Source organism: Triticum dicoccoides, chromosome 3A (assembly GCF_002162155.2).
Source record: "Triticum dicoccoides isolate Atlit2015 ecotype Zavitan chromosome 3A, WEW_v2.0, whole genome shotgun sequence".
Taxonomy (NCBI): domain Eukaryota; kingdom Viridiplantae; phylum Streptophyta; class Magnoliopsida; order Poales; family Poaceae; genus Triticum; species Triticum dicoccoides.
Genome location: NC_041384.1, coordinates 630,743,609 through 630,758,836, shown reverse-complemented (window position 1 = coordinate 630,758,836; position 15,228 = coordinate 630,743,609). Strand labels below are relative to the sequence as shown.

General features: G+C 52.5%; 1 protein-coding gene across 1 annotated transcript; it reads right to left on the bottom strand.

Annotated features, from left to right (window-relative positions):
* Window positions 1-5,277: 5,277 nt before the first annotated feature.
* On the bottom strand, window positions 5,278-14,552 carry LOC119272699 (subtilisin-like protease SBT3). Its single transcript, XM_037554125.1, has 4 exons — window positions 14,433-14,552; window positions 13,760-14,340; window positions 11,067-12,898; window positions 5,278-5,717 (listed from the first exon to the last, which is right to left on the bottom strand). The coding sequence occupies exons 1-4, from the start codon at window positions 14,550-14,552 to the stop codon at window positions 5,278-5,280; spliced, it is 2,973 nt and encodes a 990-aa protein (XP_037410022.1).
* Window positions 14,553-15,228: the final 676 nt, after the last annotated feature.

Below are 15,228 nucleotides of genomic sequence, written 5' to 3'. Positions count from 1 at the left end.
GTTGACGACCGAATAGTTCTAACTTCTTGGCACGGGAATCCCCATTTATATACGTGGCGGTGCATTGCGTTCATCGGAATCGACGCACCAAGTACTGTACTTGGTTGTCCTTCTTCCATTGTTTTGTACGAGGGTACACATCGAAGGAATCGTTTTGTTTCGTCCTAAAACCATCGACGGCAGCGGTAGTCGGTGTGTCGCAGGAGGAACCGAGGTCGCAAAATCCCAAAAAATAAATAGGACAATGCGACTTTTTAAACATATAAGACAATGCTTACATACATATACACTCATCTCTATAAACGTTTGCACATTCTACTCCACCATAAGATAGTAAGCCCAACTCTAACGCGTCGGCCTATTTCGTCCGCTCGCATCCGTTGGGTTTGCCCAGACAAAAAATCCGGTCTGACGCGCGGACGCCAACGGGCGAGCGTCCGTTTGGACCCATTTTTAGCTCAAATTTGGGCTCAATTTGCATCCACGTGAACACGCAGCAGACACCCGTAACACCCTCTTTTGGCCCTCCCGTCTGTGGCACACAGACCATTCTCCCCGCAATCAACACCATGCGTCCATGCCCTCTTCGCCATCGCCTCCGCCGCCCACTTTCGGCCTCTGCGCCAATGCCTCACTTCCTGCCGCCGCATCCACAGATGCTCCCCCACCTTTTGTTGCATCCAACGCCGCCCACTTTTACCGTCAAAATTTTAAACACATGGGGCATTGAAATGGGGTGAGTTTTTCCTAAAATTACTATTCAGGGCCACCACTACGTGCATGGCCCGGGGGGAGGGGGGCTGTCGCCATGTGTGTCGACTCGCTCGGGCCGTTCCACTCGACGTGGAGCCGTCCATCAACATTGGACGGCCCGCATGTGTGTGCTCGAGACGAGGATGCAGCGCAGCTGGATTTTTAAGCAATTGGGTTGTTTATATGGGTCGGCAGACGAGAGTGGATGTTTGAAGCCTGCGTGTATTGGAGGACCTTATTTTAAATAGTATGAAAATCACGTTTGAAGTTTGAAACAATTCTACATGATCATATTGATGTATATTACGCATGTGTAAAGTTTGGTGATAAAATAAGTAAACATGTGAGCTATAAAAAAATGACAAAATGGCGATTTCTAAATAGTGAATAACACATGCACTGTTCACATTTTCAAAAATCATGATTTTGTTATTTTTGTGTAACTCACATGGTTATTAATTTCAGCATCGAAATTTGGACGTGTGTAATATACGTCCATATAAACATGTTGAATTCTTTTAAGAAAATTTTGAAACTTGAAAAATACTATTTTGGTATTATTTCATCCAAAATGACTTTTTGTTGACAAACATACTATTCCAACTCTCTTGCAGGCCCATAAGCAATAACAAGCGAACAGAAAACAAAAACGGGCCAAGCCCCTCCTCTCCAGGACCAGATCTTTGTTGGGGAACGTAGTAATTTCAAAAAATTTCCTACGCACACGCAAGATCATGGTGATGCATAGCAACGAGAGGGGAGAGTGTGATCTACGTACCCATGTAGATCGACAACGGAAGCGTTTGGTTGATGTAGTCGTACGTCTCCACGGCCCGACCGATGAAGTACCGAAACTACGGCACCTCCGAGTTCTAGCACACGTTCAGCTCGATGACGATCCCCGGACTCCGATCCAGCAAAGTGTCGGGGAACAGTTTCGTCAGCACGACGGCGTGGTGACGATCTTGATGTACTACTGTCGCAGGGCTTCGCCTAAGCACCGCTACAATATTATCGAGGACTATGGTGGCAGGGGGCGCCGCACACGGCTAAGAATATGATCACGTGGATCAACTTGTGTGTCTCTGGGGTGCTCTTGCCTCCGTATATAAAGGCTCAAGGGGGGGGGGTGCGACCGGCCTAGGAGAGGCGCGCCAGGAGGAGTCCTACTCCCTCCGGGAGTAGGACTTCCCCCCAATCCTAGTTGGAATAGGATTCGCGAGGTGGAAAAGAGAGAGAGAGAAGGAGGGGGGCGCCGGCCCCCTCTCTCCTTGTCCTATTGAGACTAGGGGGAGGGGCGCGCGGCCCAGCCCTGGCCGCCTCTCCTCTTCTTCCACTAAGGCCCATATAGCTCCCGGGGGGTTCCGGTAACCTCCCGGTACTCCGGTAAAATCCCGATTTCATCCGGAACACTTCCGGTATCCACACATAGGCTTCCAATATATCAATCTTTATGTCTCGACCATTTCGAGACTCCTCGTCATGTCCGTGATCACATCCGGGACTCCGAACAACCTTCGGTACATCAAAATGTATAAACTCATAATATAACTGTCATCGAAACCTTAAGCGTGCGGACCCTACGGGTTCGACAACAATGTAGACATGACCGAGACATGTCTCCGGTCAATAACCAATAGCGGGACCTGGATGCCCATATTGGCTCCTACATATTCTATGAAGATCTTTATCGGTCAGACCGCATAACAACATACGTTGTTCCCTTTGTCATCGGTATGTTACTTGCCCGAGATTCGATCGTCGGTATCCAATACCTAGTTCAATCTCGTTATCGGCAAGTCTCTTTACTCGTTCCGTAATACATCATCCCGCAACTAACTCATTAGTTGCAATGCTTGCAAGGCTTAAGTGATGTGCATTACCGAGAGGGCCCAGAGATACCTCTCCGACATTCGGAGTGACAAATCCTAATCTCGAAATACGCCAACACAACATGTACCTTTGGAGACACCTGTAGAGCTCCTTTATAATCACCCAGTTACGTTGTGACGTTTGGTAGCACACAAAGTGTTCCTCCGGCACACGGGAGTTACATAATCTCATAGTCATAGGAACATGTATAAGTCATGAAGAAAGCAATAGCAACATACTAAACGATCGGGTGCTAAGCTAATGGAATGGGTCATGTCAATCAGATCATTCAACCAATGATGTGATCCCGTTAATCAAATAACAACTCTTTGTCCATGGTTAGGAAACATAACCATTGTTGATTAACGGGCTAGTTAAGTAGATGCATACTAGTGACACTCTGTTTGTTTATGTATTCACACATGTATTATGTTTCCGGTTAATACAATTCTAGCATGAATAATAAACTTTTATCATGATATAAGGAAATAAATAATAACTTTATTATTGCCTCTAGGGCATATTTCCTTCAATTTTTGCCTGATAATAAAGCACAGATTGTTTCTGTCCGTCCGTCATTATAAATGTCGTAAAAGTTGATAATATTAACTCCCACTGCAACCAGTAAGTGAAGAAAAACGATTCACTTTTAATTCAGAATCGCCGCCGGATTTAGTTCTTATATACTGATACACTCAAATAACAGCAACACATGAATAGTGCAATGGCTAAGGTCACAGATTTCAACACGGGAGACCGGAGTTTGATCTCTGGTTCACCCATTTTTCTTGCCTTTTTCCCTCTAGCGCGCCTCCTCCCGCACGCGGTAATTGGCTGGTTCATGTGCGGGTCGTGGCGCCGCCCGTTTTCTATTTCATTTTATTTGCCTTTTACTTTCTCATTTCTGTTTTTGTCTTTTCCTTCTTTAAATTATTTGGGATTTCCAAAAGAACCAACTTGCAGAAAGTTATGAGTTTTAAAAAAATATATTGAGAAATCATAAACTGTTTGTGAATTCAAAAAACATCCGGGGAATCATAAAATGTTCATGATTTCGAAAAATTGTTCGTGTGTTATTAAAGAAATTCAAACAAATGTTCATGATTTTTAAAAATAATACAGTATTCAAAACATATTCAGGAATTTGAAAAAATGTCCATTAAATTTTAGAAAAGATTAGCACAGATCCGTAAATAATGAACAAAATGAACCGTCTCTGATGTAGAAGTTTTATTAGGGATCTGTAGAGATTGTTTTATGTTTTTATTTAGTCACTCACGTCGGAAAAAAAAGTTTTCGTGTTTTGTACAACGTTGAGCCCCAAACAAATTGATACAACTTTTTTTTTGAGCATCAGTACAGACACAAGCGCTCATATACACGCGCATACACTCATCCCTATGAACGCACACACGCACACCCTACCCCTATGAGCACCTCTGAGAGACTGAGCCGGCATATCATCTTGAGATTTACGAAGTCACCGTAGGCGCCTCATCATCGACGGGAACGTCTCCTCCCACTGAAAGCGCATCGCCGGAAATCCTGAAATAAATCCAGGAATAATACGAGCACCAGGATTTGAACCCTGGTGGGTTGGGGATACCACTGTCCACCTAACCAACTCAACTATAGGTTGATTCGCAATTGATACAACTTTCTATGGGTTAATTTTTGTAAGCTATGTGAAAATGACTTTTGCCATATATTGAAAGCTATGTGAAAATGATTTTGGTAAGCTATGTGAAAATGACTTTTGCCCTTAGGGGCTGTTTGGATTGTGATTAGCCATATATTGCCACATGATTTTTTTCCACACTTGCCTTAATTGAGTTGCTTAAATTGTTAGCCACACTTTGGTTTGTCTAAGGGAATCTTGCCACACTTTTTGTGTTTGTGACATGTGGGTTCACTGCTCATAAAAAAATTCTTGCCTTAGGTGTGGCTAGAACCGAACACCTACCTAACTTGGTCAAACTTGCCTAAGGTTAAGTGTGGCAAAGTGTAACAAGGTGTGGCTAGGAACCAAACAACCTCTAAATATCTATTTTGCCTACATACACAGATATGTTTTTTTGCACTACACTACTGGTTATGATAAACACCGCTACGCTAGGTCAAGGCGAGACACGTCACTCATCAATCTAACTCAGACAGGGTCCATCAATCACATTTTTAGTTATTGAAATGACTTTTTAAAAACCCCTTATCTCATCGTGATATCACCCAGACATAGTTTGTGAAATGACATTTTAAAAGTCTTTACCTCATTTTGGCATTTGATTCAGACTGTTTTTAACATCTATTACTCCTGCATAATCTGATGGTTTTTTCTTCGGTTGCAACGCACGGACATATCTGCTAGTAACAGATAAAATATGTAGTCAACGTGACAGTAAAAAGAATAGAATTGTCTAAGAAAACATAAAAAGAATAGAAACGGGCCAGGCACAATTGACGCGACGAAGTCAGCGCATGAGACTGAAACAACGCAGATTAGGACTGCACGAGATTTACAGAACAGACAAATCCGAAGGTCAGTGACGTAGATGTTAAATCTCATCTAAATGAGATTTATCAAATCCGAAAGAAAAACAATATCCCGACCAAAGATTTGACAGCATCTTAGAACGCCAAGAACCAACGTTATCGTCAAAGAATGACATAGGGAGTCCTCACATGATACTTGCGGCTGGTGTCGGTCCACACCACGGCCCCGTAGACGGCCTTGCCTCCGGGAGTAGGCGCGGTGAGCTTGATGTCTACCTCGAACGAGGCCTTCTGCCCTGCGCCGCCGAATTCCAGCGTTGCCGGCGTCACGGCCACGGCAACGTTGCTCGGCGAAACCCATGAGGCGCGGTACGTCGCCGGACCCGCTCCGACGCTGGTCACCGTCCTGCCGAAGCGCATCTCCCCGGTGGTAGCGTTGGCGCCGAAGATGGCCACAAACGACGGGCAGTTCGCGTCGTTCGACGTGGAGGAGCAGTTGTACGCCGTCGACGACCTAGTGATCGCCGCGATCTGGGCTCCGGTGTAGTTTGCGGCGCAGAGCAACGCCACGAAGTCCTTCGGCCCGGCGTCGTACACCAGCCCTGTGTAAGACAATAAGTTTTGGGGGAACCAGCACAACCCTCTAGGGGTGGCTTATCTCATTATATATAATGGATGTGTTACAATACGTACAATATACGTACATAAGTACAGAAGCTATACATAGTCTAACACCCTCCCTCAATCTTAGCCATTTTCTAAAGAACTGAGAAGGGTAAGATTGCGCCTACAAGCCTCAAACTGTGGCAGAGGTAAAGGCTTAGTGAAGATGTCTGCAAGTTGATCCTTAGATGAGATAAACTTGATCTGGAGTTGCTTCTGTGATACACGTTCCCGTACAAAGTGATAGTCAACTTCAATGTGTTTCGTTCGGGCATGAAATACTGGATTTGCAGAAAGGTATGTAGCACCGATGTTATCACACCAAAGAATAGGAGGCTGTGGTTGAGACAAACCCAACTCCTGAAGCAAAGACTGCACCCAAATAATCTCTGCAGTAGCATTAGCCACAGCCTTGTACTCAGCTTCAGTACTGCTACGTGACACAGTAGCCTGTTTCCGAGCACTCCAGGCGATCAAATTAGGGCCAAAGAATACTGCATAACCCCCCGTGGATCGCCTGTCATCTGGGCTGCCAGCCCAATCTGCATCAGAGAAGGCCGAAAGGACCCGAGAGGAAGTCGGCCGAATATGCATACCAAATGTCAGGGTGAACTGAACATAACGAAGAATGCGTTTAACAGCAGCCCAATGAGTATCTCTGGGAGCCTGAAGATACTGACAAACCCTGTTAACAGCATAAGAGATATCTGGTCTCGTGATCGTCAAGTACTAAAGTCCACCAACAATGCTCCTGTACTCTGTGGCATCCGCAGGAGACAAAAGCTCACCATCAACAGTTGTTATCTTGTCGGTAGACGACATGGGTGTGGTGGTCGGTTTGCACTTCAGCATGCCTGCTCTTTGTAACAACTCCAAGGAGTACTTCTTCTGCGTAAGGACAAGACCAGTAGCACGAGAAGTGACCTCAACTCCAAGAAAGTAGTGAAGCTTCCCAAGATCTTTGACCGCAAAATCAGCACCAAGAGAGCAGACAAGAGCATCAGCAGCATACTGAGAAGAGCTGACAAGGATAATATCATCGACATATACCAAAAGATACATAGTGACTTCTGGCTTCTGTAGAAGAAATAATGAAGTGTCAGCAGTGGACGGCACAAACCCATGAGCACGAAGGGCAGAGGCAAGGCGGGCATGCCAGGCACGAGGAGCTTGCTTCAAACCATATAGTGCTTTGGAGAGACGACAGATATAGTCAGGACGATCAAGATCAGAGAAACCAGGCGGCTGTTTCATATAAACCTCTTCCTCCAAAAATCCATGTAGAAAAGCATTCTGCACATCAAGTTGATGAAGTGACCAACTACGAGAAACTGCAATGGAGAGAAGAAGCCGAATAATGGTAGACTTGACGACAGGACTGAAAGTGTCCTCATAGTCAAGACCATGGCGCTGCCGAAAACCGCGAGCAACAAGTCGCGCTTTGTAACGCTCAATAGATCCATCCGAATGCTTCTTCACTTTGAATACCCATTTTGAGTCAATAACATTTACCCGTGGTGGTGGAGGAACAAGAGTCCATGTCTTGTTACGAAGGAGAGCATGAAACTCCTGCTCCATAGCCTCTCGCCAATGTGGAATGCGCAGGGCAGCCTGATATGAGCGAGGCTCAGAAGATGGATCCGCAACAGCAGCAGCCAAACAAGCAGCCAACCAAGCAACCGTACCATCCTTACGTTCCTTTGGTTTGAAAATGCCACTGCGACTGCGTGTATGTGGTCGGGACACAGGAATCACTAAGGTCGACGGAGCAGCCTGCAACGGACTGGAGGACGGCGACGTTGACGAGTCAGCTGGTGACGAGGAGCCAGCCACAGTAGCCTCGGGCTCGGTCGGCGAAGAAGGCCGGCCCACCGGCGAAACCAGCAAAGCAGATGAAGCAGCTGGCGACGCCGGCGTCACAGACCGGGCCGATGGCGAGCCCGGCATAGTGGGCCGTGGCGCGGCCGATGTCGCGGGCCGATCCGCGGATGAAGGCGACGTGAGGAAGGCGTCGCGGACCCGAGCTGCAGGCGAAGACGGCATGACGGGCCGAGCCGCGGGTGAAGACGGCGTGACAGGCCGAGCCGCTGAAGACTCGGCGGCCGCTGGCGAAGAGGGCCGAGCCGCTGGAGACTCGGCGGTCGCTGGCGTAGCGGACCGAGCAGTGGAGATGCTCGGCGCGACGGGCTCTTCGGGTGACCATGCATGGACACGCGAATCAATGCCATGCAACATAGGGCGACCGACGTGCCCATCAGAAGGCGGCGATGATGATGGTGAATCCTCCAACAGCTCCAAACGAGCCCCACGTCCAGTTCCTGCACCATGGTTAGGTAACAGCAAAGGAGAGTATGCAACATCATCAAATTGGTCAGAAGCAACAGAGGATGAATGCAGAGATGGTGGTTCGACAGTGGACACAGGAAGTTTGGCAAAGGGAAAGACATGCTCATCAAACACGACGTCCCGAGATATATAGACACGATTAGTGGGAACATGAAGACATTTGTAACCTTTATGAAGAGAGCTATAGCCAAGAAAAACACACTTCTTAGAACGAAACTCAAGCTTGCGCTTATTATATGGACGAAGATGCGGCCAGCAAGCACACCCAAATACCTTGAAAAAGGTATAATCAGGTTGTTCATTAAGGAGAACCTCAATGGGAGTCTTCATGTTTAAAATACGAGTGGGAGTACGGTTGATGAGAAAGCATGCAGTGGTGAAAGCATCACTCCAAAACCGAAACGGAACAGATGCATGTGCCAAAAGAGTAAGACCAGCTTCAACAATATGACGATGCTTACGTTCGACTGAACCATTCTACTGATGTGTATGTGGACATGCTAAACGATGAGTTATCCCAAGCGACTGAAAGAAGGAGTTGAGGTTGCGATACTCGCCCCCCCAGTCCGACTGGACATGAACAATTTTGTGCTTGAGAAGACGTTCAACATGTTTTTGAAACTGAACAAAAATATCAAACACATCAGATTTGCGTTTAATAAGGTAAAGCCAGGTAAAGCGACTATAAGCATCAACGAAACTGATATAGTAATTATGACCACTGACAGAAGTCTGAGCAGGACCCCATACATCTGAAAACACAAGTTCTAAAGGATGTTTCACCTCACGACTGGACTCCGAAAAAGGAAGTTGATGACTCTTCCCCTGCTGACAAGCATCACACACTGCTGCATCTTTATTACTAGACAAACTAGGAAGCTCATGACGACGCAAAATATGACGGACAAGAGGTGTGGCCGGGTGACCAAGACGAGCATGCCACTGTGACGGAGAGACCCGAACTCCACTGAAAACACGGGCGACGCCAGGATGCTCCAGACGGTAGAGGCCCTGGCACAACCGCCCACTAAAAAGAATGTCCCTCGTGCCCGGATCCTTAATAAAAAGATCAAAAGGGTGAAATTCACAAAGCACATTATTATCACGTGTGAGTTTAGGAACGAAAAGAAGATTACGGGTCACAGATGGAACTCGAAGAACATTGCGAAGCTGAAGACTCCTATTGGCATGTCTAGTGAGAAGAGATGCTTGACCAATATAAGAGATGTGCATACCTGCTCCATTGGCGGTGTGGATCTTGTCGGAGCCATGATAGGGTTCACGAGTGTGAAGCTTCCCCATCTCGCTGGTCAGATGCTCTGTCGCCCCAGAGTCCATGTACCAGTGTGGATCGATGGAGTAGGACTGAGTGTGTCCCTGTTGCTTCTGCGGCGCGGGACGATCAGCCATGGCGACCTGACGGGCATTGTTGCGTGTATCTTTGCCGTCATTGCCAAGACCAAGGAAGCTTCGCTGGAAGCGCTTATGACACTTGGAGGCCCAGTGCCCATCGCGGCCACAAAGCTGGCACACACGTGGACCGCCAGCCCCCGGTAAGGTCGCAGTAGGTGGGGGGCCCGAGGCGGGCGACGGTGGCAGCCCCAAGGAAGACCGGGGTGATGAAGAAGAGCGGCCACCCTTGGTGGCGGCGTTGGCCGAGAGGGAGCCAGTGCCCCTGGAGCGGCGTGTCTCGACCCGTTGCTCAGTGAGAAGGAGCCGAGAGAAAACCTCGTGTGCCAGCATGGGTGTCGAGTTGCCCCGCTCGTTGATGATCTCGACTAAGGCATCATATTCCTCATCAAGACCATTGACAATAAACGAGTTGAACTCGGAGTCGGTGAGGGGCTGTCCAATGGAGGCCAATGTGTCGGCGAGGCCCTTGACCTTGTTGTAGAACTCAGTGGCAGTGGAGTCAAGCTTCTGACACTCTCCAAGCTGACGACGGAGTGCAGAGACACGAGCCTGGGACTGCGCTGCAAAGGTTCGCTCAAGGATGGTCCAGGCCTCATGAGACGTCTTCGCGAAGACAACAAGTCCGGCAACTGCCGGCGAGAGCGACCCCTGGATGGAGGAGAGGTTCGCCTGGTCCTGCCCCGTCCAGACGCGATGGGCCGGATTGTAGACCGGACCGTGCACACTGTCTACCAGTGCGGGTGGGCAGGGAAGCGATCCGTCGACGTAGCCTAGCAGGTAGTGACTCCCCAAAAGCGGGAGAACCTGCGCACGCCAGAAGATGTAGTTGTCGGCGGAGAGCTTGATGGTGATGAGATGACCGAAGAGAAACGGCGGCGGCGAAGACGATCCCATCGAGGGGGCCGCCTGGGGTGCAAACACCATGGAGGCAGCCGAAGGCACCGAAGCCGATGCGGGAGGAGGCGGGACCGCAGCCAGGGCGGACGCCGCAAAGCTCGCGGCCGGGTCGGACGCCGCAAGGCCCGCGGCCGGGGCGGATGCCGCCAACCCCGCCAGCGGGGCGGTGTGATCCGCTTGCGGCAGGAGCGACGGGACGACGCTCGCTGAGTCCACAGCGGACGGCGGCGCCGCGGTGTGGACCACGAGGTCGCGCCCAAGCGAGGGCGCCGGCGGTGTGGAGTAGACGGAGCCGATGCTCCTGGTCCCGATCGGAGCCGGAACGGCGACGGCATCAAGCGGGAGGTTGAGCAGAGCCGCAAGAGAGGCCGGGAGGAACCCCGCAGCAGTGAAACCGGTGGTGGCGGCGCTCGACATGGCGGCGGTGACGGCGGCGACGGCTGCGGCGGCGGTGCGGGTATTAGGGTTTGGAAGCGGAAGCGATCGTAACCTAGCGTGATACCATGTAAGACAATAAGTTTTGGGGGAACCAGCACAACCCTCTAAGGGTGGCTTATCTCATTATATATAATGGATGTGTTACAATACGTACAATATACGTACATAAGTACAGAAGCTATACATAGTCTAACACCCCGGGTCCATAGCCGAGTTGGGGCTAACGTGCCCGGAGCCCATGGCCAGCGGGCTCGCCGCGGTGGAGTTGCCCTTGCGGCTGGCGCCGGCGTCCATGATTGGGCGGAATGTGTTGTCGTTGCTGGTCGCAGTGGTCATCATCGCCGATTTGATCATGGTCGGGCTCCAGTCCGGGTGCGCCGCGTGAAGCAACGCCGCCACGCCGCTGGCGTGCGGGCACGCCATCGACGTCCCGGACACGACGAGGAAGTCGCTGCCCAGCGTGGTCTCCCCTATCGTTCCATGTGGATCCACGGGTGCCCACGACGCGAGAATGTTGTCCCCAGGAGCTAGTATGTCCGGCTTGAGCACGCCGGGGTAGCTAGGCGACGGCCCCCGAGAGGAGTACGCGGCAACCACAGGCGCTGGCCGTGTGCCGAGGATCGTCTGCTGGAACTTCATTGTTGCCGTCGGGATTATGGTGGAGTTGATGTAGCTCAGTAGCGCCGATGCGTCTTCCGGGCTGATGAAAATGGCTGGGAACGACATGGTGTCCTCGGAAATCGTCCAAAAAAATGACACGTCTTCCGAGCTGATGAAGATGGCCGCGGCGACCCCGGCCTCGGCCGCGGTGACCAGCTGATCGAGGACACTCCCCGTGTGGTGACACACGACTATGCTCGTCGTTACGTTCGCTAGCGACGCTGAGGAGTTGCACGCTGAGATGACCAACTTCATGTCCACCACCCAAGCGTTCGCAGGGTAGTTCGTGAAACCAGTTATGGTGCCTCGCGTCGTGTTGCCATAAGTTACGGTGCCGGAGAACATTGTCCGGTCCACCGTGCCAGCCGCGACGGTGAGCAGCCATGGGATGCCGTTGTGCAAACTGCCGGGGCGTGGGCCTTCATTTCCCGCTGAAGCCGACACGAGGATACCACGCTCCATGGCGGCGAACGCAGCTATGGCCACGGGGTCCTCGTACAGCGGCACGCCGTCGAAACCCATTGAGATGGAGATGATGTCGACGCCGTCCGCGATTGCCGCGTCCATAGCAACCAGCACGTCAGACGCGTATTGGGGCCCCTTTGTGTTCCAGATGACCTTGTACATGGCGACATGAGCACGCGGGGCAACTCCGCGGGCAGTGCCAAGCCCGTACCCGAAGAAAGACGCGCCCGGCACGGGGCTGCCCGCTGCGGTGGATGAGGTGTGCGTGCCGTGGCCTAGGATGTCGCGTGTCGAGTTCATGCTGATGACCACGCCAGGGTTCGCGGCGACAAAACCCCTGTTGAAGTAACGCGCTCCGATGAGCTTCCGGTTGCACGTAGAGGCGGCAAACGCCACGCCCGGCTCGCAAGCGCCGCGCCACCGGGACGGCACGGGGCTCATGCCGGCATCATCGAAGCTCGCGCTCTCCGGCCACACTCCGGTGTCGATCACGCCGATGATGACACCCTCGCCGAGTTTGGCCGCCGGCCACAGCCCACCGAACGGGCTGAGGTGGAGGAACTCCGTGGAGTGCGTGGTGTCGTGAGAGGCGTCGGCGCGGCGGTCCGGGTATGCCGAGACGACGCCCGGCGCGCGGTTCAGGGCGCGGAGCTCCGAGGACGAGAGGGTGGCCGCGAAGCCGTGGAGCGCCTCGTCGTAGGCGTAGACAAGCCGTGGCTGCTCGCCAAGGGCGCCGTCCGGTGAGTCGGCTGCCGCTGCTAGAGACGCCAGCACGGTGGAGTACCACTCACGGTGGCCGGAGAGCTGCGGCGGCATGGCGGACTTGTCCATGTGGACAATGTACGAGGCCCGCTGATCGGCGTCCACAGGAGCGAGGAAGAGAGAGCAGAGGAGCCATGAGCTACTCGCTAACAATAGAAGTGATGTAGTTCGACGAGTGTGCATCGCATCTGCCTTTGTTGCTGCCAGTTGAATTGTTCTAAGCATGGGCGCTCATTATATACACGACGGTGTACCGGGCTGGGTGCGCACGAGCTCACGTACGCATGGTTGTTCGGTAGCTAGGTTGGTTCGGAGCATATTGCAATGTCTTTGAGCTTTGGAAATTTGCCTTCTTGTGTGAATGAGTCTTGACAACCTATATATCTGGGAAAGAAAAGAAAATGCCGATCTTTGTTGGCATTGCAGCTACCTTCTGGATTATCTAGAGAATGATGCTTTGCTTTAGACGCAAAATGATATTTAGAGCAACTCCAACGGACCGACCCACATGAACGGTGATTTCGTCCGCTTTTTATCCGTTTGAGTCGGTCAAACGGATATGGATGTCCGCTTCCGCATTTGGGTTGGCAAGTGCGCCCAACGCTGGCCTGAACCCATTTTTTACGGCGAAAAAAAATAAACGCACGCATATTAAAAAACGAAAAACGACATTAATTAAACATTAAAGCCGGCCACGAAGGACGGTGAGAGTCCATGCGTCCACATTTGCATTAAAAAAAAACAGCCTAAATTACGAGGCGGCGCGCTGCCCTAGGCGTCCTCGTCGTCGTCCTCGGGGTCCATGAGGTCGATGAGCGTCGGCGCCGGCCCGGCCCAGGCGAACGCCGTGTTCCAGAGCGCCGTCATGTCGGGCAGTGCCGGCGCAGGCAGTGTCGATGCGGGGGGTTGTGCGGCCGCCTGTGGAGCGGCGGCCTGGCGCGCCTCCTCCTCGGCCTTGCGCTGCTCCTCCTCGAGGTCGCGCTCGAGCATCTCGAGGTACTCGCCGTCGCGGCGCTCCTCGGCCACCCTGATGATGCGCCAGTGCTCGAGGTACGCCTGCTCCTGCGCCGGTGTCGCTCCCATCCAGACTGGCGGCGCACGTACCCATTCGTGCACTACTCCCGTCCAGGAGTAGCGCTCGATGGGGGACGGCTCGGGCTCCGCCTCCGGCTTGATGGGGGAAGGCGGGGCCACCGGCGGCACCACGCTGTCGCCCGCCGTGGAGAAGGCAAGGGCCTGCGCCATTGCCGCCTCGTACCGAGCCTCTTCTTCCGCCTCCGCCCTGCGCCGCTTGTCCTCCTCGCTCTCCCGGAAGACGGCCACAAGTGCCGCCCGGTAGGCGTCCTCCGCCGCCTGGTCCTCCTCGCGGACGACGAGCACCGGTGGCAGCGACCTCCGGTCGACCTCGCGCACGCCCCGTCGCCTCGCCTCCTCGTGCTCGAAGGCGAACCACCTCACCCAGTTGGGTGAGTGGTTGCGTAGGCGGCCTCGCGGCGCTGCTCCGACGTCAGCAGCGCCCGCCGGCGCCGCACCTCCTCCGCGTGAGCACGAGCCGACCGCGGCGCCGCCGGCACTAGGATCCTCTCGGGATCCAGATGCCAGTCGTGCGGCAGCGTCACGTCGGGATACGGCAGAGGCTGGCGGTGCTGCCAGTGCCACTCCGCCTGGTGCACTGGCACGTTCACGCGCTGCCGGTGCCGGCGAGGCGCCGACACCGGCGGAGGCGGGAGGAAAGGGGTGACGGGGGACTTGCCCTTGGCCTTGCTGCCGCTGGCGCCGGAGAAGAGGCCCATCTCTGATGTGGTTGTGGTGGCTAGGGTTTGCCGGCGACGAGGGAGGAAAGGATGACAGATGTGGACGGCGAGTCTGGATGAGGATGGCCCCGCCGCATGGTCGGCTTAAAAAAGGATGAGCACCGCTGACGCGTGGGCCCGTCATCATAAATTAAGCTGGCCGCGTGGATAGTGGGTAGTTGGACGGCCGCCATGTGGGGACGCGGCGGACAGCGGGAAGGCGCGCGAAGCGTCCGTTCGGCGTCCGCGCCGACGCATTTGGGACGCAAATTTGGGCCGCAAATGCATTGGGCGGACGCAACGCGGACATGATTTGGGTTTGGGTCGGCGCGTTGGGCCGCCACTTTTGTCCACACCGACCCAAACGGACGCAGGCGGACGAAATGGGTCGGCCCTTTGGAGTTGCTCTTAACTCCTTTTTGCGGAAGACATAACCCTTCTACTCTGAATTGTATATACATATCTGAAGTATATTCTTGGAAAAAAAGAAGATCTGATATATGCGTACGATTTTTTAAACCAATATCGATATTCATATGTGATGTAGGGTAAAAAGTCTTTATATAAGAAACACACAATGCGTCTACCCCATTGGAGGGCGGCGACCCTCCCGAAAATCAGCCGGGCCTGCTGGTGCAATCGGTTCTCTCCGCAATTCCGATCCACTCAATGCTTG

What these genes read in the sequence shown, in the direction of transcription:
- LOC119272699 (XM_037554125.1), bottom strand. Translation starts at nt 14,552, where the DNA reads ATGGGCCTCTTCTCCGGCGCCAGCGGCAGCAAGGCCAAGGGCAAGTCC. An exon ending in GGCAGCGCGTGAACGTGCCA is followed by an intron (nt 14,341 to 14,432) that starts GTGCACCAGGCG and finishes GGATCCCGAGAG; the next exon opens with GATCCTAGTGCCGGCGGCGC. An exon ending in GAGGAGCGCCGCGACGGCGA is followed by an intron (nt 12,899 to 13,759) that starts GTACCTCGAGAT and finishes GTTAGCGAGTAG; the next exon opens with CTCATGGCTCCTCTGCTCTC.